Below are 25,805 nucleotides of genomic sequence, written 5' to 3' on the forward strand. Positions count from 1 at the left end.
ACTGAAGTAAGGGTAACATTCTAAATACATTCTAAAATTGACATGACATGTTCAGTCAATTTAAGAGCGCCTCAAAGTTCAATAACCAAGTAGCACAGCATCATAAACGCACGCCTTGGAGATTTGATCTTTTTCGTATTTGCCTTTATGCTGAAATGTAGCCTTAACATCCTATCAAGATGTAAGCCTACTTCTGTAAAACTTTAAGATTAATCAAATGTGTACCTACACCATCCTTATCGGTGGGTTATTATAGTAAGTGCATATGGAGGCGAAATAAATAGGCAATAAAATGAGGCTTTTAATCAAATTTATGCGGAGGAAGATAAACCTTGTTAATTTTATGCATTTGCGCTATTAACTTAAATAGCCTATGCCACAGTCACAGTCTCTATGTTCGTCCATTTTACTTGTAAGCGTCCAGCTGAGCAGCCTAGTCACTGCCTTGTTACAGTACACCCAGTCTCGGGAGGTTTGGATTTGCGTGAGTGGGGCTGGATCTCGCTCAGTGCGGTGAACGAGCTCGGCAGAGCGGCTGTGCGGAAGTTCTTTCATCCGTGCTGCAGAAGGGGCTTGCTTCGCCCTCGCGATTATTCTCGTCACAAGTTTATGGTTGGATAAAAGCGGTTCAGGTGGAACTTCTGGACAGTACACCCCAACTTCAGTTTTACTACATCCACAGTCTGCTCCATTTATTGTCGGTGAGTATTTATTCAGTGTTTTCACAGAGTAAACATTCCTGCTTTCGGAAAAACCCTGTGCCTTTTTTCTCATAGAGTGAATGCGGGTAGGAGCGCGGGGGTGGCAGTGCGTGCTTGCGTGAGATTTCCGACAACACTGCCACTGCCGTGGAGGTCTCTCCATTTTGGTTTCACATTGTTTGGTCCTCCCGATATTTTCAACAAGAAATAATAATCACTCATTTACGCTGATGCTCCGATTGGAACGATTGTAAAGCTGTTTAGGTCATCGTTACTTTTAGTGAGGTATGATTGACAGCCACGATGCCCGCACGACTTAGTCTCCAAAACAGGCCAATGAAAATTGGTGGGCGGGATTTGAGCAGTCAACGAGTACCGACAAAGAAACGGCTATTTTTGAGCCATAAATAAGAGGACATCACCTCACTGCACATTATCAAAGTAGACCATTGATAGACTAGTAGTCTACAGCTGTTGGACAAACAGATATTTCATTGTGATCAACTAAGTTCAAGTACATTTTATGTTATTGGCTTTAAAAAAATAAGGCTACAAATGCAGTGCAGACTGAACTCCACTTTGTAAACACCGTTACTGTAGAAAATCTGTAATTGACATCACTGTAAATCTGTAAATTAGATTTTTTTAAAAGCTAGCTATATACTGTAGATATATGTATTTTTTGCTTCCAGAGGAGCACGGGTTTACACAAACACACACACACTGAGCGGTTGGAGGCCAGGGTCTGTTACAGTGTAGCATTAAGGGATTAGGTGCCTTGCTCATGGGCACAAAGTCAGGAGATGGAATACCTGAATCCCGACAGAGATTTCCCCATCATACGTGGGATTCAAACCAGCAACCCTCCGATTGCAGGCCTACCTCTCTCTCTAAAAAAAGCCACACTAGTTCAAGACATAATGTGCTCTACTGTATATTATACAATTAGGCTAGATCATTTTGAAATCGTAAATTTGATAATATAGTCCTGTGTGAGTACATACCTGGATGACAAGAATTGTCTTCAGGGTGAGCCTAGTGGTTAGAGCGTTGGACTAGTAACCCGGAAGGTTGCAAGTTCAAACCCCCGAGCTGACAAGGTACAAATCTGTCGTTCTGCGCCTGATCAGGCAGTTAAACCCACTGTTCCTAGGCCGTCATTGAAAATAAGAATTTGTTCTTTAACTGACTTGCCTAGTTAAATAAAGGTAAAATTAAAAAATAAAATAAAAGGTAAAATAAAAAATGAAATAAATAAAAGTATGTGCCACATGCAGACCTTTTAAAAATACTTTACTTCAACATGCAATGTTTAGCACTATTTTGAGAACTTAATTAAGGCATGAGAGTTTACATTTTTTTAAATTTCCTCTTTTGTTTTATTTCAACTTTGTTTTTAATGAGGGTTATTGTACAGGGATAATAACCACTCAATGAAGCTTAAGATGTGCAATTGTGTTTTCAAACAGATTTGGTACCTGCTAAATAACTAAATGTAGCATCTTTAGATTGAAGCATTGCTTTGCTAATTCGCTGCTCCCCCCTTCACTCTTCCAGGGTGATGGCGAGGCCGAGCCACAGCGAGCATGTGCTGCAGCAGCTCAACAACCAACGGGAGTGGGGCTTCCTGTGCGACTGCTGTATTGCCATTGGCGACATCTACTTCAGGGCCCACAAGGCAGTGCTGGCTGCGTGCAGCTCCTACTTCCGCATGATGTTCATCCGGGACCAGCAGGGGACAGCTCGCATGGATCTCAGCAACATGCAGATCAGTGCAGAGTGCTTCGACCTCATCCTGCAGCTCATGTACCTTGGCTGCATCGTGGTGGGTAGCTACGAGTTTGAGGAGCTCAAGGTCTCAATGGCCTACCTGCAGATGTACTACATCCCAGACACCCTGGAGGACCTCAGGGACATCAGGAACACCTCCAACCTCACACCGTCCTCCTCGGCCTCCTCCTCTTCCTCCACCACCTCATCCAGCTCCTCCTCCTCCATTGGCCCGGCAATTGCAGGAAAAATGATGTTTGGAGTCCGCATGTACGAGCAGCAGAAGCCAAGCACCCCAGAGGGGGAGCCCAAAAGTTTGCCCAAAGTTGCCATCACTGCTGTGCCTGTGCGACCAAGCATTCCTGTTCAAGTCAACAGGCCTCCACTTGTGGTGGAGGATGTGGCTTCCCCTTTGGTAGTAGTTGCACCACCGTTTCTAGACAGTGTGGCTGAGCAGCCTTGTGACCTGCGCAAGAGGCCCGGTGGTCGGAGTGCCACCTTGAAAGAGCGCCCCCGCTTCGGGCGCACATACACCTGCGACGACTGTGGCTTTGTCTTTAGCTGCGAGAAGTTGCTGATCGAGCACATCCTCACCTGCACCAATCGTAAGGCCTTTCAGGTCCCCAGGACCAGCTCCGAGGCAGACAACGACTCCAGCAAGGTGGAGAGCTCGGCCTCTGAGGGGATGGAGGAGCACAGGGTGGTCTGCAAGGGTGAAGAGGATTGGCCAGACCACAAGTCAGACGCTGACACAGTGATCAGGTCCATGACAGTTGGTACGGATAACGAGCCTGGTTCTGCTAGGAATATCACCATCAAGGTGGAGCTGGAAGAAAGCGTGGTGTCCGAGATGGATGGCATTAAGGTAGTTCAGGTGGGAGAGATCAGTGCTAGGCACGGTGCACTCAGCGACACTATGAGGGAACCGATTAAATTTAACCGGGAGGCCGAGGCTTGTGTTTCAGTCATGGACGACAGCAACGAGCCATTCGAGGGGCACATGTCCAGCAACAAGGATTCTGGCATACCTGTTAAGATGCGCAAGATTAAAGAGGAGAAGCAGGACGGGGACAGTGCACCGTGTGAGCTGTGCGGGGAACTGCTCACAAAGGAGGACCAGTCAGCTCACTACATCTCCAGCCACATGGGACACATCTGTGCCTGCGGGAGGTGTGGCCAGGTCCTAATCAAGGGGAGGCAACTGCAGGAGCACGCTGAGCGTTGTGGCGAACCTCAGGGTGCGGACACCGACTCCCACGGGGAGGAGGCAGACTCGCCCCTGCCCGAGGACCCGCAGGCCATGGACGATGGGCTGCTGGAGGGGGGTGACCTGGCCTGCCCCCAGTGTGGCTTGCTTTTCCAGAGTGAGAGCCTAGCATTGGAGCATGCTCTGGCCTGCCACGAGCAGGAGCTGTTCCGCCCCGCTCTGCTGGAGGATGGCGGCGTCGAACCGGACCACCGGCGCAAGCACTTCTGCGCCATCTGTGGCAAGGGCTTCTACCAGCGCTGCCACCTGCGGGAGCACTACACCGTCCACACCAAGGAGAAGCAGTTCACCTGCCAGACGTGCGGCAAGCAGTTCCTGCGTGAGCGACAGCTTCGGCTGCACACCGACATGCACAAGGGCATGGCGCGCTACGTCTGCCCCGTGTGCGACCAGGGAACCTTCCTCAAACACGACCATGTGCGCCACATGATCTCGCACCTGTCGGCCGGCGAGACCATCTGCCAGGTGTGCTTCCAGATCTTTCCCAGCGGAGAGCACCTGGAGAAGCACATGGACGTGCACCTGTACATCTGTGGCGTCTGCGGGGAGAAGTTTCGCCTTCGCAAGGACATGCGGAGCCACTACAACTCCAAGCACACCAAAAGACTGTGTCCTGCCTGAATTTTATGCATCTATTACTTAAAAGCCATAAATGTGAGAACAAATTTATGCACTTGAACACCAAAAAAAGAACACCTATAAAATCTGCACTTTCAAATTTGTATGAATAATCAAAGTGTGTTATTGCCTCAAATTTTGGCCATTTTGTCATTAGTTTCACACCCCTGTACTAAACACACATTACTGTCATTTGTTGACAGTGCCACAGTACACAAATCCTTGGCTCATCTTTTAAGGCTTTTGGAATCTGGTGTTTCTCAGCAAACAGCCTATGCAATACACAGTTCATGGAATGAAGTGGATTCAACTTAAGTTCCTTGCAAAGAGGTGTGTTTTGATTGTAATATGAATCCACACTTCAATATAGTCTTTGTGAGTAGTTACTGTACATAGCACTTGTGCATTTACAATGAAGAATGGCCTTGCCTTTGCTTTGGCGGTGCCGTGCTCTTGCTTTACAGGTGTGCATGAGAGTGGCATTGCATTCTGAACACTGTCTGCCAGTCAATGCCACTTTGCAACGCTCACTTCTTTGTCATTTCAATGTAAAGCATTAGGGACATGGACAAGCATAACTGAATATCTCAACAAATGGACTTATCTGGCTCCTTGTATTTTAAAATGATGCTACGAAATGGAAAGAGGCATCGTTTGTTTAGCCCAATCATAACATAGGCTATATATCCCATCCCATCACGGTTTTCCAGAATTCTGTTTCAGACAGGCTCAGAAATTCCTGTCTTTAAAGGCCCAGTGCAGTCAAAAACGTGATTTCCCTGTGTTTTATATATGCCACACTATGAGGTTGGAATAATACTGTGAAATTGTGAAAATTATTATATAATGCCCTTTTAGTGTAAGAGCCCATAGGGACCCGCACAAAAAAGTACAAAAATGTATGCACTCACTACTGTAAGTCGCTCTGGTTAAGAGCGTCTGCTAAATGACTCAAATGTAAAGACTGGTTTTGGTGAGGTGGAGTTTTGGCCTGCCGGGTGTCATCACCAGGTGGTAAATTAGTTAATAGGCCAATAACAAAGAGTTCCAAACCTCTGCCAATAACAGCTAGTTTTAGGTTTTTCCCTCCGCACTCAGACCACTCCCAGACAGTCCTAGCAAATTTCTTGCTTGAGAAATTCCTCTTTGCTAAGAAGCTATTTTTGTTTATTTTTGACCATTTTAATTGAAAATAATCAAAGTAAGGTACTTAATTATTACCCAGAAATGATTTGATATTGAGATAAAAACAGCTGCATTGGACCTTTAACCCTCAAATGATAGTTTTGAAGGTAGATTTATTTTCTACCAGAGTTGATACACATGACTACAACTCATATCAGATATGAACACTTTTTTTTTTCATGAAAGTTGCTTTTTAAGTGGAAAGTTCAATAGCTGTGAGAACTTCAGATTGTAAATAGGACACAAAAAAAACACTAGAATGCTTTACTCTTGACAACGGTTATCACCTAATTCCATATGAAATCTTTCATGCCACCAAGGCAAGATCATGCACTCGCTCTTTTGCTTAATCAATTATTTCACCTGTTTACTATGCAATGTTGGGCTATTCGCTTTTCAAACAGACTTCGATTCAAAGGATTTCTATTGTTGTTATACAGTAATTACTTTTATCACTGTGTGAGAAAACAGTTATGATGTCTACATTGATTCTTATTCAGTTTTCCTGGTAAGGTAGGGAGTATTGTATATTACCTATACAATTAGCAACATAACTTCGACCCAGTGACTATAGGACAGTAATTTGGCTTTATAGACAATGAAAAACGGTAATATTTCATTTTTTGCATACTGTACACAGACTAAAACTAGTGTTTGAATCCACTCTTGGGAACTTTTTTTTTTGCTAATCGATGACTTCATTCTTGTTACATTTGCTTTCTCTTCAGCTTGGATAGATTTAGTCGGAAGCTTCCTTTAACATTTTCTGTTGTTTTGAACTTTTGTTTGATTGCATTACACGGCCAATATTAAGCTTTGTCCTACATTGGTAGTGTTATATTGCGGGGAGTTACTTGAGCAGTATGACTCCTGCATGTTGGACAATGTCACGCGTGTTGCTATCGTGAAATGCTAATCCTTTTGTTTGTTGCACTGCAGAGAGAACATAATCCTTTTAAAACGTGTTGAAATGACATGCAGTAGTGTGGAAGCTGGTAAAGCCTCTTAAAGTAGCTATCCGGTGTTTCCAAATTTCTATGAAATATGATCTAGAATTAATTACTATAGCTAGGTTTCCATCTAATGGTGACAGATTTCCATGTGAATATTCGAAAAAAAAATTGCATGAAAATTAAAATGCGCATTTTTCCACCAGAGATGTTGCAGATTAAAGGCTGTGCGTGATGACGTAGTGCGCGTAAAAATAGCTTTTGCGATTAAATTCCCATGTACCGACAACAAAAAATACAAGTTAAATAGGTTTCCATCACATTCAACTATTTTTATAGTTTTCTCACCCCAAAAAATGTCATTATGTTCCCAGTCCGGCATTGGCAGTGCGCTCCAGCCAACAGTGCACAGATACAGTACTCTTGGCTAGAGCGCACTTATAGCCTACATCAGGGATCATCATCTAGATTCAGCCGTGGACTGATTCTTTCTTTTCTTGAGTGGATGGTCAGGTGGCCAGAACATAATTACAAGTAATTTGTCAACTGCAAATTGACCTCAAAAAGCCCAAACTATATAATATTTAACTAAAACAGAATCATTTCAAACCTTGCTTACGATCACATACTGTATATCTCTCTATTTACAAATCTAAAATCACTTGGAGCTGATTTGCTGGTGTTTGTACAGTCTTTTTTGACCAACAATAAAAAATATATATATACAAATTTTCACAGAAAACTTGGGCCAAATTTGTCCCCCAGGCTGCCAGTTGGGGAACCCTAGCCTACATGATGACATTATTATTAAAAGCGTTTCCACTGACATTTCTCACATAATACATTTTACAGACACAAAAAAAAGATCCCACCTTGTCTAGTGTATTTTGTTTTGTCGACATTTAGAAAGTTTACCGAAAACCTTTCAGTTTCCATCAGGCCTGTCGTTACATTTCATATCTGACATATACTTTACTCGCATAAAAAAGGTTAGTTGGAAACCTGGTTAATATGACTGAAATATATTTCTTGAAAAAAAAAAAAAAGAATTAAAAAGTTAAAAAGCAGCTTTTCTGTGGTGTGGGCGTAAACCGGTCGATAAAAATCGATACAAATAGCCATGACAAGTAAACAGCTGATTGGCCAGCTCAGCCAATGAGTCAGTGGACGGATTCGATTATACTGACCAGCCGGGTACCTGGCAAAGGCACGTTCTATCATCGGGCGAAAGAGGGGAGGGAAGAGCGCCCTTCTCAAACGGAAAAGTAATCTACGCCGCTCGGTCATTTTGTCAACAAGGCAGCATGGTGCATCGTCCAGAAACATACATATATATTCCATAAAACAAATGTTAGAATTTGCTCATTTTCATTGGGAAGGCAGATAAAGCTCAAAAGCAATCACTTTTGCATTAGTCCTACTCATTACTCCACGTGCTCCTACGTCACACCTAGCTCATGCCTGAAGGCAGCCCAGTTTCAAAATGAATGCAATCAACTTTCACCCGGTGCAAAACATGCCTACATGTTTAAACATGCCTACAAAATTAATCAAACCCCTCATTGAGACGCCTTGGCCAAAAACTTTGGCCACAATTACAAGTATAGAATGAGTCAACAACATTATTTGGGTATGAGTTAACAGTTATTTTAAGCTATCATAATGTAGGCCTACAACATGACCATGTACAGATGTAGGATCTTAATTTGATCACTCTTTTGTTGCTGAGAATATTCCTGAATTGTAAATTTACTGAAAACCCACACTAACACATATTAACAGAAATTGAATTTTCATGTAGCCTACTTTTGACCAGCTAATAGCCTAACCACATATCAAGAAACATTGTGTTCAAATACTTTAGCTGCAGGATTATTTTTGCTATATAGGTCAAAATTAAGATCCTACATCTGTATGGAGGTTGTATTTTAATAACCTAAACAGGAGTGACATCCCTTCAGGGGGTAAATTAAGAATTATTAATGAGCAAGCAAGCTAATTTCTGTATATGATCTACTACTCAGGGCCCTATCCAATCAAAAGCAAGGTAAAACAAATTAAAATGATCATTTTTTTTATTTTTTCTTCAGACAGTAACTGTACCTTGGTTGTGAGGAACAAGACAATAACATGGCTGTTAGGGGTGAAAATGTATTTCTTTCATTAAGTATATTAGAGAGAGATGAGTTTGAAAACCAAACCGGTGTCAAACAAAAGCATAAGTCATTCGTAATTTCTGTGTTTTTACTGCTGCAATTTAAATGTATTATTGCTTTTTAGAACCGTTAAAGTAATGCAAAATGGGTACGAAAATGTGTTGGTATGCAAACAATCTGGTAACTCATGTCACCTCAAGTGAGGCTTTTATAGAGTTAACCCACTTGGGAGAGATTGTAAGGAGACTACCTTGGCAAGGGTTGTAGTATTTTATATTTCACGAAGGAAAAATATACAAAGGCTGTTTACACAGGAAGACTAATTCAGATTTTATATTTTGACAAATCAGATGAGATCTTTTGCCAATAATTGGGCAAAAGACCAGAATTGGGTCACCTGTGTAAACACAGCCATAGAGCTATGTTCATTTGCATTGCAAATCGTATATGAGTGATTTTGCTTTAACTACACACAGCCAAACTAGGACTAGCTCCTATGGTCTGCACCTGACATCAATCCAATATATTTATCGGAGGGAGCACTGATTTGTTCTCTAATCCACACACAGGGCAGAAAACAAAGGCTGCATTTACACATGCCGCCAAATCTTTTCACCCTATAATTGGTATCTTGACCAATCAAAACAGCTCTTTTGCCAATAATTGGGCATAGATCAGAATTGGGTTGCTTGTGTAAATGCAACCATAGAGCCATGTTCATTTGCATTGTAAATTGTATATGATGAATGGTATTGCTGTAACTACACTGTCGATATGAGACATTTTTAGGATAAACAATAGTTGGTCATTATACAGCAATTGATTGCATGAAATAAAAAATTAAATAAACAAGATTGATAATAAAGATGTTCACCAACCAAGTGTGGTGTTTTGCAAACTTATTTGATCTATCACCATGCTGGTAGGTAGCTAGAGAAGGCTTGGCCTACTATGTTAGATTTGACTAGGTGGTAAACAACTACGGTCAAAAGTGACTTTTCGTATCAGGTTGGATAATTAGGTTAAGGTTAGCAAAAATGCAAAATTTTTCCCCCTACATGCAAATTTGGACGTACCGTTGGCTGTGTTAACACAGACAGATGAATTTGGATCCTCTTTTTTTTACCACTAATTGGTCTTTTGATCAATTAGATCAGCTCTAATGCCAATAATTGGGCAAAATATCAGAATTAGGCTGCCTGTGTAAATGCGGCCTTTGACATAAACTGTATCCCATCTAGCCAATCGCATCAGATTTTTTTGAGAACTGATCTGAATGGCTAAAATACCAATTAGTGGGGAAAAAAGATCAGAATTGCAGCCTATTTTGGCCAGGTGGCCATGTTGATTAGATAATTGATTACTGGTAGTTGCTTGTTTGTACCTCGTGCTCTGACGCAAACGCTGCCCCCCCCCCCGTTCTTCACTCAACTCCCAAAATATTGCTATCCGTGGTTAGTAGCTAGCAAAAAGGCGGAGAAAGTGTGCGCGCCAAAGTGTTTTTGTTTACAAATTCGCCATGGCCCAAAGCATTGAAGGTAAGTTACAAGTAAATGTAGTTTCTACAAACAGTTAGTTTCTCACACCCTAGTTCTATGCTTGCGTTGGCTAAACTGGCTTTAGTAAGCTATTTAGCTGTGCACACTTAGTTACTCAATATTTCAGTTTCAAACGAAATACTGTAGTCACACAATTAGCCAACGTCTTCACCAATTTTTGCAAACTTGTTGATGGTCTGCAGGTGACAGGCGCAGGTCGGGTCAGACTGGGAAAAGTCTATGCCAATGCCAGAGTCCCCATGACAACGATAATGTGGTCATGCACGACCCTGAATGCAACGCCATACTGGAACTAGATTCTTCAGAATCGTCTGAGGAATCTTCAGAAGAAATTGTGAAGGCAAAGCTTTGATTTAGTTATTGCCGGTGTTGTAGCAAACTCGCCTAGTTATCTGTTCAGGAAAATGACACAAAAGGCCGATGGTGGTGGATCTCTCGTTCAAGTTGCTTTGCCTTACGTTAATTTTTCTAAGATGCTATACTTGTTAATAAACCCATTGCTTTCCCCTTGTTAGTGTTCTACAGAACCGGAGGTTGTAGGCCCAGCCATGGAGCTGGAAAGGAGGTGTGAGGAGATGAGGAGGCGAAATGAGGCTTTGCTGAAAAGGTTCAAAGTAAGTCTAGCAGTAGCTAGTGCAGCGTCCTGACTGAAACTGATATCATACAAAGGTAAACACTATATGCTATTTTGAAACGGTTTAGCTAAGGTATTTGAAACTGAAGTCATCATATTCGGAAACAATAATCTGACTGTTTGATGGTGTATTTTCAGTAGAGGCTTTGTTACCTAAAAAGCAGAATGCAAATGGTCACTGAATTGGTTACCTTTACATTTTCCTCATGTCTTTGGCTGCATTGAGGCCTCCGCTATAGTCACCTCACCTAAGTCACATGACATGTCTCATTCTTCATAGGAAGTTGAGGAGGACAGGAGAAGGGCTGAGCGTAGGGGGGCAGCCCTGCTGCCCAAAAGCACCAAACTGGTCAAAACCAGTTATTCAGCTCATACCACTGATGTGTCGGACCAGTGGGAGAGCCTCACCATCACCGTAATGAACCAGGTGCCAACCCAGGTGTTTCCTGTGCAGCCCGCTTGGTGGAGACATTGCACTTCTCACTTGCTAATTGACTGCAAGGAAACATAATAAAGCAGTATCCTGAGTCATGAAATTAATTGGTTAATTGAAATGCATCAAATGGACTGAAAGATTCCTAAAGTTGACCTGGATTCATCCAGTTGATCGCACCCCCACCACTACTGATAAATAATACAGGATAACTTGTAGTTACAGTATCAACATTGCCGTTCCCATTATCTCTATTGATGGGGTGACATTGCAGGTGACATACAGTTTCCCCTCTGAAAAAATTAATAATGCTTTTTATTTATGAATTCAATGCACCATCTAATATCCCCTCTCCTATGTGTCCTATGGAGAAGGACACCCGTTTGGTGGCAAGGCGGTCTAATGGAGGCAGAAGGCAGCCCAAATCACGGAGGTTGGAGGACCGCCTGGAAAAGAGATGTGGGGATGAGAAAAACATTTTGGAGGAAAGGCAACTGATAATCTGCACTATAGACAACGGTGAGGTAAGTGCTTTTACCAACACGGGTCGGAACTGTCCACTATGATATGGACTCTGCTGTCATTGACAAGGGTTTAGGTGTTAAAAGCGTGATTTTTTTTTGGTGTTGCTCAAGAAACATACAGGCAATAAAATATTGACAAGGAAGGTCCATCCCCGCTCTCATGAGTAGGAAATTACCCTCGAAAAAGAGGCAGACTTATGTGAAGGTTAACATCAATGTTTGTCATTTTGAGTGTTTGTAAAGCTTAGCGGTTCTTCTAATGTGTCTCTGGAAATGTAGATGAATGTGACGCTAAAACCTTTTCATGTGACCCTGTCTGCTGAAACATAAACATGTTTGTCAGCTTTCAGTGCAAAGCTCAAATTGAAGTGATTTTCACAGCACCTATCTGGTATATGACAAAAAAAAGATATATATATATATATATATATATATATATATAACGTCAGATCCCTCTTGAACCCGCGTGCCATTGAGCTACATGGGTCGTGTCCCAATCCAATAGACCTAGCTTCCTTTCCCCCGTGGGAAATGTTACGCAAGAAAAGATTTACCCCCATTAACTGATATTTCAGACTCTCGACCACGTTCTACTCATGTTTCTATAACAGCTGTCTTTGATCCCCATGGAATGCTGAGAAACCACTCACAGGCAGAGCACAGTGCCCTGTAGGCTGCCAAGTGCAATGAAAGCAGCATGTCATCCACTAGGCCGAACTGCATGGCACGCTATCTCATGCTAACTGGTAGGAGCTAGGTGCTCTGCCATGTAGTCTACTATATGGGAAGCTACTATAGGGCCTGCAGCTGTATCCATAGGGCCAGCAGTTGTATACACTACTGTGGAACCCACTGTACATCGGTTGTATCCAGTGTGTAGTCCTGTTGAGAATTTGAACTTGAAAATTGGTTTTATAGGCAGCTGGTGGGGCTCTTGGCACTCAACATTGTATGGGGAATTACTCTCCTCATCCAACGCTAATGTGATGTACCCACCTGGATGATACCATGGCAGCCATTTTGTGGCAGAAAACGTTCCACCACACATCAGGATGGTGTTTATTAGGGCACAGTGTGGCAAATTGTTTTGCAATGGGGAAACTATTGGACAAGATCACAGTACGTCCCTGTTTTACAGTTTTTTTTTATTTTATTTTTTTAGCGTTTTCTGCCATTTTTGTCCTTTTTGAGCACGGCCCAGACGAGCCCACAAAGAACATAAATATCCCATTTTTAGACACTTGAGTAACTGGCTGTGACAGTGGAATCGGGCTGGAATGAAAGCTCAGGGGTGGATGCCAATCTGACCTCTAATTATTCAACTGCAGCAGAGTTTCTATTTATTCCCCATGGGGATTGTTGTTGGACTAGTTGAATAGAGCCCTGTGAAGGCATGTTACCACCATAATCTGTTATTGTGAAATGTGTTGTCGAAGGGTCGTCCTTGATTAACACAGTAGGCCTAGTGTTTGATGGTGTACTCTGTTCACTTTCAATATGATACAATATAGGAAGGATGAATGAATTATCCGGGTGGTGATGAATTAAGGTTGTCCTGTCTACATTTTTGACATTGGTACAATGTTGTTGTTCTTGGGCTGTGGTTCCGATCTTGTCCACTTGAGTGTGCTGTTGCACACTGAGCATGTTTCTCCACTACTTGTTTGTTGGAATTAGGCCAGGGCTATTCTACTGTATGTATTGACCCATGTTTTAGTCATGTTAATTTACCCATGTAGCAGCTTTTTAGTGAAGTTTTATTTTATTTATTGAATTCTACTTTTCACTTGTTAAAGTGCATGATCGGAAGCTATTAAATGTCACCAATTGAACCAACAACTAGTGCCTCTTGCGTTCTGTTGGGCAGCTGTGGAGCCCTCTCCACGAAAAAAAGCATCAAAGCTGCTACGTCACATTTCTCCCCCACTGAGACTGAAGTCTCTCTGTTTCCTGAGCGATTACAATTAGGCCTGATTACACCCACCGGTCAAGACATGATGCAGAATTCACTGCTGGCCATAATCTGCCGACTGATTTATACTTGTATAAATGTGCGTAGACCATAGGCCTAGCAGTGTTCACTTTAATTTTATAGTGCATACCCTGTTACTATAATGGGCCTATATCATGCCAAGTTCAGAGTGGTGTTGATGGAAATTTTACAATGATTCTATGTATTGCATACTGTTGAATCCATAGGCTAAGTCTACTACTGTATGTGTTGTTGTCTGAGTGTTGTGTCGTTCTGAATAACCCTCTCGGTTATACAGCCCTGTACGTTGCTGGTGCCGTCTACCAACTTTTGATGTTTGGGCACATCTTTGTGAGGGCCGAATCCTAACTTGAGATATATGTGTGTAATTCCAAACCCACGTGTAGGCTAAATCATGCATTGATGTCAATGGAAGATGTCTCATGTTAGGCTTGAGGCCTATGATCACAGGTCGATTGGAGGGAGCGGCCAGGCTCTGATGGACAGCAAATCATCCTGTAGCGAAGGCCAACTGTTTTCATTTGGTAGGTGCTGAGCTTTCTCATTGGTGCGTTGCTTGGCATACTGACATCAAGCAAATTCCCACACTGCACACCACATGCTGTAGCTACCATAGGGGAAGGGGATACCTAGTCAATTGCGCAACTAATTGCATTCAACTGAAATGTGTCTTCTGCATTTAACCCAACCTCTCTGAATCGAAGAGGTGCAGGAGGCTGCTTTAATCAACATCCACGTCATCAGCTCCTGGGAAGCAGTTGTTGTTGGGGCTATACTGCCTTTCTCAAGGGCAGAACGGTAGATTTTTCCACCTTGTCGGCTCGGGATTAAAAACCAGCGACCTTTCGGTTGCTGGCCGAACGCTCCTAACCGCAAGGTACCTGCCGCCTAGTCTTCCAGTCATTGCGCTAGTTAACATTGGTTCGCGAAACTACGTTGAACTTGCTGTCTTAATAAAACAGTTTTGTACCACCACCACTTAGGATGTTGTACACAATTAGTTTTTTGGCGGGGGGATAGGAGTCTCTGTTCATGTCTTATGATAAACTTGGGCAAGTACATTTGATTCCCCACTAAGTTAAATACATATTTGAATTCTGTTTTGTCTGTATTCCTGATTCATCATTCTGCCCCTACACCCAGCCTGCAAATGGAGATGAATTATGGGGTATGACAGGGCCACCCTAGTCTCCGGGGATTGTGAATAACGGACGCTCGCATGTGCACAAACACATTCTGTGGTGTTTCTTGGGAACTAATGACACTACCCCTGTCGTGACGATCAATCAAAGGTGTGACACACACACAAATGGAAGCGCACAGCACCAAGTCTGCCTTTTTATTCTACAGGTTATGCAACCGGGGCGTTGTCTGCCTCTACGGACACCGCACACACCGCGACCCAGGAGAAAGAGGGAAATTGAAAGCACTAGTTTCTGTGGAAGCCTGGTGAGGCCTGGGAGTGAGAGGTAATCCGCTGACTGTCCCTAGGGCTGGGCAATATCGTATATACTGGTATGGATTCACATACTGGTATAACTATTTGGTAAATAAATGAAGTCTAACAAATTGGACTAATTCACTGTCAGTTTTGTTCTCGTCTGGTTGAGTATAAAACCGAGTGGGGAACCCAGTAAAGCCCTATAATTGGTCCATGCCCTACACGTAAAACATACTTAAGAACTTCACAAACATGAAATACCGCCATACCATCAAATGTTGTGATATGATTTTCTGGCCATATCGCCCAGCCTCAAGTGTCCCTCACGCTGTCCCCCAGCACTAATGGAAAAACCCATCCCCAACCCAAATCTCAGGAGATGGGCAGCACATCATGCAACAACCTCTCAGCATTTCTCATCTCTCTCCCTCCATGATTTTATCTCGATACATTCCAGATGTCTCCCTAGCCCTCCTCTCAATGGCTTTCTTTTCTCCCTGTGAAGTCCTCCTTAAACTGAAATATGACAACTTTTTAGCTGTTACAAAAGAGGGAAGTGAAAGGGATTTGCTATCCGAACATCAGGGCTGCAGCGTTCACCCAGAGGGAAAAGAACTGAATGTTGTAGCTAGAGCCAAACCGACTCCTCTGGCCACATGTCAAAGGCTTGTCTGCACTACGTTATGTTTCTATCTGAACGCCCTACTGAAGACTAACCAGCTGTGTTCCCTGCCTGTGTCACATCCCCTCCACCCCTCTTTCCTTAGGGATAAGAGGGGGAAATATCTACTCTTTCCCAGCCACAGACTCTTATCTCCCAGGGACTGAGCCCTAGACCAGTGGTTTTTAAACCTGCCGTCTGGGACCCTGACACTATTTTATTTTTTGTTGCCCTTAACTAGGTCACTTGATTGTCCTATTCAAGGGCTTGATTACAGTAGTTGTCAAGTTGAATCATGTGTGCTAGCTGTGGCATAGTTAAAATATGTTGAACGGCTCGGGATACCCAAGGAGAGGTTTGAATACCCCTGTCCTAGACCAGTGCTTACAGTCCCAGTTAATCGTCAGTGACTAGGGTTGTGTTCATTAAGGCTCGCAAAAGATAACATTTTAAAATGCTTTACAACATAACAAAAATAGGCATTCCTTATTGGGCAAGCCCTGGTAGTCCCTCCCAGTTTCAGTCAGTTTTCTTCCATTTGATGTCCAATGAACACAGCCCAGGCTGTGTGGGATTTTATGGTTGGTATCAGAGGATATATTTGTCCTTGTTACCAAATTACTAACCCCTCAAATATAATTTTTCACATGCTTGGTAAACCGGTGTAGACTAATAGTGAAATGCTTACTGACAGACTCTTCCAACAATGTAGAGAAATAATAGAAAAATAACACAAGGAGAACACAAATAATACAAGGAACAAGTTATCAATTCACAATGATAGCGAGCTATATACACAGGGTACCAGCCCACACAACGCCTCGATAGCGCAGTCGACGCCGAGTGTCGGGACTTTGGGCCTGGTCCGGGAATAATTATTTTGCCTCTGACTTTACTTCAATGAGTCAATGTCCAAATCGAGGTTAATAAAAAAATAGAATTTTACATATACTAATTCATTTAGTTAAGGCCCGCAGGAGATTAATTGGCCTGAAGGCCAATTTTTAGGCCATAACTATCTGGCTGTATGCATTTTTATGGACGAGGATGCATTTCAAAATATTTTTAGGAAACGCAAACATCGTATTAGAGTACAAATTATTTTATTAAGTCATCATAGTCAGCCATATCATTAAGAACCTTCCTTTTCATCTTGAGAGACTGCAATGTGCGAGCTCTTTCTCCTCAGTGCATAACTCTGCAGAGAGAAGAGGGGAGACATATGTGAGAACTTGGACAAGGTTTTAATAAACAGCTAATAGTGATCTATACTAAATCGATAAATTACATTCTAAATCAATGATAAATGTTGCCTAGTGTCTTTTTTAAAAATGTATTTTTATGTCGGTTAGGGTAAGTGACCTGTGACTCTGTCGTAGGAATACTGTGCAGGTTGAGGATACTCGAGGCATACTGCTGCTTTCTGGATATTCTCCAGCTCTGACTCCGGCAGTGTCCTGGGGCGGCAGGGTAACCTAGTGGTTAGAGAGTTGGGCTAGTAACCGGAAGGTTGCAAGTTCAAACCCGCGAGCTGACAAGGTACAAATCTGTCGTTCTGCCCCTGAACAAGGCAGTTAACCCACTGCTCCTAGGCCGTCATTGTAAATAAGAAGTTGTTCTTAACTGACTTGCCTTGTTAAATAAAGGTAAAATAAAAAACAGGAACTTGTTGGTTACATGACTTGATTGACTTCAAGGTTTCCAAAAGCTTTTGGGTAAATGTGTTGGGTTCTGTGTGTATATATATCTCTCAGCATGGCTTCGCCCCACTCCATAAGTTATGTACTTACTGTATGTTGGTCTGCTGGTGAGTGTATCCCTCCCTACACAACAGTTTCCCACAGTCAGCAGGGCAAGGAGAGGGAGCACGTAAAGAACACACATCGTGTAGATCACATTAAACAGACTTCAGACACGTAATGGTCTTACCAAGAAGGAAGCCTTGATTGGAAAATGAAACACCTGGAAAAATCTTCCATTTTATATAGAGATATGTGCCTACTTGCATAAGTAAATATTTTGAGTAAATATGATAAAACTAGAATGAGGGGAGGAGCCACATCCTCATATTACCCAAACTTGCTTGTTGGGTCTAGGCTCATTGATCCTAACGGCAATTTACATATGGTTGAACTTTAAGGCGCAGGAAAATTCCCAAAGTACCTTAGTAAAGTCCAATGAAGACGGTTTTTATCTCGACATCAAATCATTTCTGGGTAATTAAGTACCTTACTGTGATTTTTGTTTTCAATTCAAATGTACTTCTTGGCAAAAGAGCAAATTTTCAAGCAAGAATTTTGCTTGGACTGTCGGGAGTGGTCTGAGTGGGGAGGAGAAAACTAGCCGTTATAGGCAGAGGTTTGGAAATGACTTTATTGGTCTAACTACTCTGAACTAAAAAAGTAAATGCAACGATATCAAAGATTTTACTGGGTTACAGTTCATATTAGAACATCTGTCAATTGAAATAAATGAATTAGGCCCTAATCTATGGATTTCACATGACTGGGAATACAGATACCCTTTTGTGATTTAAAAAAAATATTTTTTAAATGTTTTTATTTTAGGTGTGCAGAACCAGTCAATATCTGGTGTGACCACCATTTGCCTCATGCAGTGTGACACATTTCCTTCACGTAATCAGGCTGCTGTTGATTGTGGCCGGTGCAATGTTGTCCCACTTCACTCTCCAGAAGTTTCTGGATATTGGCGGGAACTGGAAACATGCTGTCGTACATGTCGCTACAGAGCATCCCAAACATGCTCAATGGGTGGTGACATGTCTGAGTATGCATGGAAAAACTGGGACATTTTCAGCTTCCAGGAATTGTGTACAGATCCTTGTGACATGGGGCCGTGCTTTATCATGCTGAAACATGAGATGGTGGCGGATGAATGACACGGCAATGGCCCTCAGGATCTTGTAACGGTATCTCTGTGCATTTTGAATTGCCATCGCTAAAATGCAATTGTGTTCGTTGTCTGTAACTTATGCCTGCCGTAACCCCACCGCCACCATGGGGCATTTCATATTCACAGTGCTGCCATTGGTCCAGTACAGTTGAAACCGGGATTAATCCGTGAAGTGCACTTCTCCAGCATGCCAGTCGCCATAGGTAAGCATTTGCCCGCTGAAGTCGGTTACGACGCCAAATTGCAGTCAGGTCAAGACCCTGGTGAGGACGACAAGCACGCAGATGACCTTCCCTGACACGGTTTCTGACAGTTTGTGCAGAAATTCTTCAGTTGTGCAAACCCACAGTTTCGTCAGCTGTCCAGGTGGCTGGTCTCAGACGATCCCGGATGTGGAGGTCCTGGAAAGGTGTGGTTGAGGCCGGTTGGACATACTGCCAAATTCTCTAAAATGATATAAGGGGTGGCTTATGGTAGAGAAATTAACAGGACAATTTCTGGCAACAGCTCTGGTGGACATTCCTGCAGTCAGCATGCCAATTGCAAACTCCCTCAATTTTGAGATATTTATTGCGTTGGGTTGACACAACTGCATATTTTATAGTGACCTTTTATTGTCCCCCGCACAAGGTGCACCTGTGTAATCATGCTGTTAATCAGCTTCTTGATATGCCACACTTGTCAGCTGGATGGATGGATTATCTTCCCAAATGAGAAATGTTCACTAACAGGGATGTAAACAAATTTGTGCATATGGAACATTTCTGGGATCTTTTATTTCAGCTCATGAAACATGGGACCAACACTTTCAATGTTTGAATTTTTTAAATTTTTGTTCAGTATAATTTACTGCCTGGTGACTAGACAGGCCAAAACTCCATCCCACCAAAACGGCAGAAAATCAAACACCTCTTACACTAAAAGGGCATTATCATTTTCACAGTATTATTCCAAACTCAGTGTGGAAATAGACACTGAGTGTTACAGAAAATTAGGAACACCTTCCTAATGTTGAGTTGCACCCCCGGTCTGCCCTCGGAACAGACTCAATTCATTGTGGCATGGAATCTCCAAGGTGTCAAGTGTTCCACCGGGCTGGCCCATGTTTACTCCAATGCCTCTCCTGGTTCACTAACTACTTCTCAGAGTTCAGTGTGTCAAATCGGAGGGCCTGTAGTCCGGACCTCTGGCAGTCTCTATGGGGTGCCACAGGGTTCCATTCTCAGGCCGACTCTTCTCTGTATATATCAACAATGTTGCTCTTGTTGCAGGTGATTCCCTGATCAACCTCTACGCAGGCAACACCATTCTGTATACATCTGTCCCTTCTTTGGACACTGTGCTAACAAACCTCCAAATGAGCTTCAACACCATACAACACTCCTTCCGTGGCCTCCAACTGCTTTTAAATGCTAGTAAAACTAAGTGCATGCTCTTCAACTAGTCACTGCCCACACCTGCCCGCCTGCCTCGCATCACTACTCTGGACGGTCCTGACTTAGAATATGTGGACAACTATAAATACCAAGGTGTCTGGCTAGACTGTAAACTCCTTCCAGACTCATATTAAGTATCTCCAATCCAAAATTAAATCTAGACTTGGCTTCCTATTTCGCAAAAAAGCCTTCACTCATGCTGCCAATCATACCCTCGTAAAACTGACTATCCTGCCGATCCTTGACTTCAGTGACGTCATTTACAAAATAGCCTCCCACACTACACTTAGCAAATTGGATGCAGTCTATCACTGTGCCATCCATTTTGTCACCAAAGCCCCATATACTACCCACCATTGCTACCTGTATGCTCTCGTTGGCTGGTCCTCACTATATATTTGCTGCCAAACCCACTGGCTCCAGGTCATCTATAAGTCTATGCTAGGTAAAGCTCCGCCTTATCTCTTAGCTCACTGGTCACCATAGCAACACCCACCCATAGCACGGGCTCCAGCAGGTATATTTCACTGGTCATCCCTAAACCCAACACCTCCTTTTGGCTGCATTTCCTTCCAGTTCTCTGCTGCCAATGACTGGAACGAATTACAAAAATCTCTGAAGTTGGAGACTTCTTCTCTTTCACTAACTTCAAACATTGGCTGTCAGAGCAGCTTACCGATCGCTGCAGCTGTACACAGCCCATCTGTAAATAGCCTATCCAACCACCTACCTACCACCTCCCCATATCTTTCATTTTTTTCCCTACTCTTTTGCACCAGTATTTCTACATGCACATCTCACTCCAGTGTTAATTGCTCAAATGAGTTACTTCGCCACTATGGCCCATTTATTGCCTGACCTCCTTACCTCATTCACACACTGTATACAGATATTCTATTGTGTTATTGATGTTTGTTTACCCCATGTGTAACTGTTTTTTTTTTTGTCACACTGCTTTGCTTTATCTTGGCCAGGTTGCAGTTGTAAATGAGAACTTCTTCTCAACTGGCCTACCTGGTTAAATAAAGGTAAAATAAATGCCTCCCACAGTTGTCAATTTGGCTCGATGTCCTTTTGGGTGGTGGACCATCCTTGATACACACGGGCCACTGAGTGTGGAAAAATCCAGCAGCATTGCAGTTCTTGACACAAACCGGTGCGCCTGCCACCTACTAACATACCCTGTTCAAAAGGCACGGCACACCTACACAGTCCATGCCTCAAGGTGTTTTCACGCTCAACAGTTTCCTTTGTGTCTCAAGAATGGACATCCAGCCAACTTAACACAACTGTGGGAAGCATTGGAGTCAACATGGACCAGCATCCCTGTGGAATGCTTTGGACACATTTTACACTGGTTGACAAATTGAGGCTGTTCAGAGGGCAAAAGGGGGTGCAACTAAATATTACGGTGTTCATAATGTCTTGTACACAGTATATGAAAACTGTACATGTGCAGATGTTTGAGCAACATCAGCAAAACTACAAACGGGTGTCGTACTACTCCCAACTGATCAGCAACGGCGGTGGTGTACACAGAGCTAACATTAATAATATGCATGTCAATCTCTTCTGGCTCAAAGTGGAGGAGGGATTGACTTCACGTCTTGTATTTGTGAGCGGTGTCGACTTGTTGAATGCACCGAGCTGACGTTTTTGAACTACTGGTACACAGCTGGGACACCCATGCATGCATACCCCACGACATGCCACAAGAGGTCTCTTCAGTGCCCAAGTCCAGAACAGACTATGGGAGGTGCACAGTACTACATAGAGCCATGACGACATGGAACTCTATTCCACATCAAGTAACTCATGCCAACAGTAAAATGTAGATATACAAAAGTACACCTTATGGAACAGCGGGACTGTGAAGCAACACTCATGCATTCAAATGCACCATACACAAATGTTGACATGGATTTTGTGGTAGTAGAGGCCCGAGGGCACACTTAATATGTTGTGATATCTGTGAATGTATTGTAATGTTTATTTAACATGTATAACTGCCTTAGTTTTGCTGGACCCCAGGAAGAGTAGCTGCTGACTTAGATCCATAGTAAAAATAAACTCCCAGGTGCTGTTCTCTACTGTGAGCAAGCTTCTCCAACCTACCTCAGCCTCCTCAGAACGGTGCTATCAATACCTGTGCTTCTTCCAAATTGTAATATTGGAAACAACATCATCCTGTCCTCACCAGCCCCTGTAGGGGATCTACCCAGTTCCTCTGATCCCTGAGTCAAGGATCTCCTCCACAGTTACTGCAGCTGATGTAACAAGCTGGTTAGGACAATGAGGCTCACCACTTGCTCACTAGACCCCTATCCCTGCTTACCTGCTCTGGTGCCTTCACAGAAATCAACCAGTCCCTCACCACTGTATGTGTCCCACCTCAGCTCAAACACGCCACAGTCACACCAGGAGTTAAACTGTCCAGTGAAATCATTTTCTGCCCTTACCCAAACAGTTGTTGACTTGTCCTTTTACTTATAGTTGTGGCCAAAGCATACAGTGCATTCGGAACGTATTCAGACCCCTTTTTCCACATTGTTACGTTACAGCTTATTTCATTTTAGAACAAGGTAAATAAAAATCCTCAGCAATCTACACACACCCCATAATGACAGTGAAAACAGGTTTTTAGAAATTATTATATTTTTAAAAACACGGTTGCACCCATTTTTTTTATACTTTTTTTTTTTTTTTTTTTTTTTTTTTTATGCTTTAAGTTTGCTTGGAACATGACATTGTCCTCTTGGCTTACACAGGCCAGTAGGTAATTTGTCCAGAAGCTTTCATTGATTTTTATTTTTTTCCCCCACTTAAATTCTCAGGTGGAGATAAGGAGCCTAGGGGAGACATGTGATCTAGCATGCCAATCAATCCACAGCTGGTGTTTTAGTTGTATAGGCTTTGTCCTTTTTGCTATCTTGCCAGTCACAACTTTTTCAAATTGTTTGTAACTGGCTGTTTTTTTAGAAGCAGTTAGCCACGATAGCTAGCATGCTAATATTAGCTAACTTAGCTAGCTCGCTAGCCAACAAGAAAGCAAGTCCAAAGTAGATTCTTCACCATTGCTTTCAATTTAAATTTTGTAGCTAAAAGTTGAATGTCAAGAGGAAACCTAGTTAGCTGTTGTTGACTGATATATATATATATATATATATATTAGTCAGGTCCATAATTGTTGGCACTCTTGACAAAGATGAGCTAAAAAAATAAAATAACTTTTAATGCAAATGCTGAGATGTATTCTCAAAGTATATTTTAGACCAATACAATTGCTCAGATTTTGTTGAACAAGTAATAAGATTGGGGGTCAAAATGATTCTAGCACCATCCCCATGTGAGGATAATGACAGCCTTTTTCTAAAATGTTTTCAGATTACAAAACACGTTGGGGGGGGGGTCTTAGCTCATTCCTCCATACAGACCCTTTCTAGGTCCTTTATCCTTTGTCTGCGCTTATGGAATTCCTCAATTCAAACCACAGGTTTTTAATGGAATTCAAGTCCGCAGACTTAGACAGCTATTGCAAAATGTTTTTTTTTTTAACCATTTCTTTGTATATTTTGGTGTTGTTTTGCTGGTAGAGCCACTTGTGGCCAAGTATCAGCTTCCTGACAGAGGCAACCAGGGTTTTGGCTAAACTGGTACTTGGTAAAGTACTTGATGCCGTTGACCTTAACAAGGGCCACGACCATTGGAAGCAAAATAGCAGCGTAACATCAGAGTTCTTCAATTGGCTCCTATTTCTAAGTAATCTGTCTTTATCTCCCAGGATGCAGGAGACTACTGCACTGACCACAGTGGCAGCACATCGGACGTAGAGAGGCGAGAGTACCTACGCTGGAAGAGACGCAACCGCTCGCTTGTGGAACTGCTCGACCAACACCAGGACAATCTGGCAGTACACCTACAGAGCAGCAGGGAGCAGATGGAACTGCTCGACCAGGACGACCTGGCAGTACACCTCCAGAGCAGCAGGGAGCAGCGTAAGAAGGCCCGTTAGCTGGACGATTACACAATTCTCATTTTCTTGTTCGGTCAACCACTGTTTGTATTTGTGCATGTTTACTGGTGTATTGCACTTTATTTCTTGATATTTTCACTGTGAATGTTACATTTTTATGTACTTTATAAATGAGCAACCACAAGCTTTGTTCTTCTTTCCTCACACTTTCTCTGACAGAGTAGCGGGGAGAATAAAGTTAACACTCAATGTACTTGACTTCTCTAAATTCTTATTCTAGCATGATGCCCAGAGGAGATGTACCACCATGGTCCTTTTTTAAAAGTTGTCTTTACTCTGGGTTTTATATCCAAACCGTAACTTCGTTTGTACACTGATATGGTTCTGTTTATGTGTAATGAAGTGTTCCCTGAATTCTCCTGTTCTAAATTTTATTTTTGTCTGCGTAGCTGATGTGCAATTTGATACAGGGAGGAGACTTCCTGAATGTGTTCCAATATAAGTGTTTTTTTTTTTTCTGTTTGCTTCCATTTTGGTTCTTAAATGGTTTACAAAAAGAATACTCAGCTGGAGAACAACTACTGAAGTTACCAACTGTCATGTTGGGTACAATATATGCCATTGACCCATTTTTGATTGAAACCTCTTAAGGTAAAATATGGCCTCGCCATATTTGGGAGAAGTAAAGATGGCAAAATCTTGTATTAAATCTTCAACCAAAATCCTGTTGAATGGAGACTACAACATGACTGACTAAAGTGTTGGTATGTTTTATATCAAGGTCAAATGTCTCTTTAAATCACAATTCCATTTGTCTTATGACAGGTCATTGTCTGGCTTTTAATAACTTCGTGTTATACTTCATGAGGTTTGAAGTCACTTAACATGAAGAGACTTTCTGTTGGAAATAGAATAAGCCTGCCTCTGAATTGTTTTGGCCAACGTTGACCTTGGGGCTTCATTGAATTGTTTACCCCCAGGCTTAGAATAGGCCCAAACATCTTAACAAATATACATCAAACAACTCTACTTGGCGTCTCTGGGTTAGTCTTCATGACACAAGTGTGAGTGTAAATTGTTCACGTCTGTAGAAATTGGCATCCATCACTGAACCGGGCTCTGTGTTGTCCCGGTCTCACATGGTATGTGGTACACATTGATACACATGTACACATGATTGAAAGCATGGATCCTATAGCCACACGTCATCCTTTTTGAGTGGTTCAGTGTTCCCTAGTGGCATGCAGGGACAGCCCTTGAGACCTTGGCTGGTGGTGGTGGATGTCCTCTAGCTGTGTGCTTGTGTGGGGCTTTGTGTATATTGGGATTTTGATGACTATAAGTCATTTCGTTTTCACTTCGACACCTGCAGAGATTAGGGCCCTGAAGGGGACTAACACCTCTGCTGCTAACACTCCACTCTCAATATTATCAGGCTTACGTAAAACCCACCCAATGATTCAAAGGTGATTGCAAAGACCTAGGTGTCCTGATCCTCTTTGCCTCAGTCGACCTACTCTGAATCCATCTATGTATTGGCATCTTTTCACTTGCTGTGCAGACGAAACCGATGCTCTTAGGGACTCATGAG

At 42.6% G+C, this 25,805-nt stretch overlaps 2 protein-coding genes across 4 annotated transcripts; both read left to right on the forward strand.

Moving 5' to 3' along the window:
- The first annotated feature begins 130 nt into the window (after nucleotides 1–130).
- Nucleotides 131–9,528, forward strand: zbtb1 (zinc finger and BTB domain containing 1). The gene is made up of 2 exons (XM_021611473.3): nucleotides 131–701; nucleotides 2,259–9,528. The coding sequence occupies exon 2, from the start codon at nucleotides 2,263–2,265 to the stop codon at nucleotides 4,357–4,359; it is 2,097 nt and encodes a 698-aa protein (XP_021467148.1). The 5' UTR covers nucleotides 131–701; nucleotides 2,259–2,262; the 3' UTR covers nucleotides 4,360–9,528.
- A 399-nt stretch (nucleotides 9,529–9,927) lies between these two features.
- On the forward strand, nucleotides 9,928–24,732 carry LOC110529345 (uncharacterized). Of its 3 annotated transcripts, XM_036984718.2 has the most exons (6): nucleotides 9,928–10,185; nucleotides 10,389–10,546; nucleotides 10,722–10,820; nucleotides 11,121–11,267; nucleotides 11,645–11,797; nucleotides 24,023–24,732. In XM_036984718.2, the coding sequence occupies exons 1-6, from the start codon at nucleotides 10,167–10,169 to the stop codon at nucleotides 24,251–24,253; spliced, it is 807 nt and encodes a 268-aa protein (XP_036840613.2). In that variant the 5' UTR covers nucleotides 9,928–10,166; the 3' UTR covers nucleotides 24,254–24,732. The 3 variants fall into 3 exon arrangements, with proteins under 3 accessions (XP_036840613.2, XP_090098673.1, XP_090098672.1); XM_090242547.1 differs by lacking the exons at nucleotides 9,928–10,185; nucleotides 10,389–10,546 and having other exon boundaries at nucleotides 10,565–10,820; nucleotides 11,648–11,797; XM_090242546.1 differs by lacking the exons at nucleotides 9,928–10,185; nucleotides 10,389–10,546 and having other exon boundaries at nucleotides 10,692–10,820; nucleotides 11,121–11,279; nucleotides 11,648–11,797.
- Nucleotides 24,733–25,805: the final 1,073 nt, after the last annotated feature.

This window comes from Oncorhynchus mykiss, chromosome 8 (genome assembly GCF_057628025.1).
Source record: "Oncorhynchus mykiss isolate SJ-2025 chromosome 8, ASM5762802v1, whole genome shotgun sequence".
NCBI lineage: Eukaryota > Metazoa > Chordata > Actinopteri > Salmoniformes > Salmonidae > Oncorhynchus > Oncorhynchus mykiss.

Bases quoted from the DNA above. Each gene is read 5' to 3' on its own strand.
- LOC110529345 (XM_036984718.2), top strand. The intron at 10,547-10,721 runs GCAAAGCTTTGA...TCCCCTTGTTAG, and splicing joins CTTCAGAAGAAATTGTGAAG to TGTTCTACAGAACCGGAGGT. The intron at 11,798-24,022 runs GTAAGTGCTTTT...TTTATCTCCCAG, and splicing joins GCACTATAGACAACGGTGAG to GATGCAGGAGACTACTGCAC.
- zbtb1 (XM_021611473.3), top strand. From the start codon at position 2,263: ATGGCGAGGCCGAGCCACAGCGAGCATGTGCTGCAGCAGCTCAACAAC.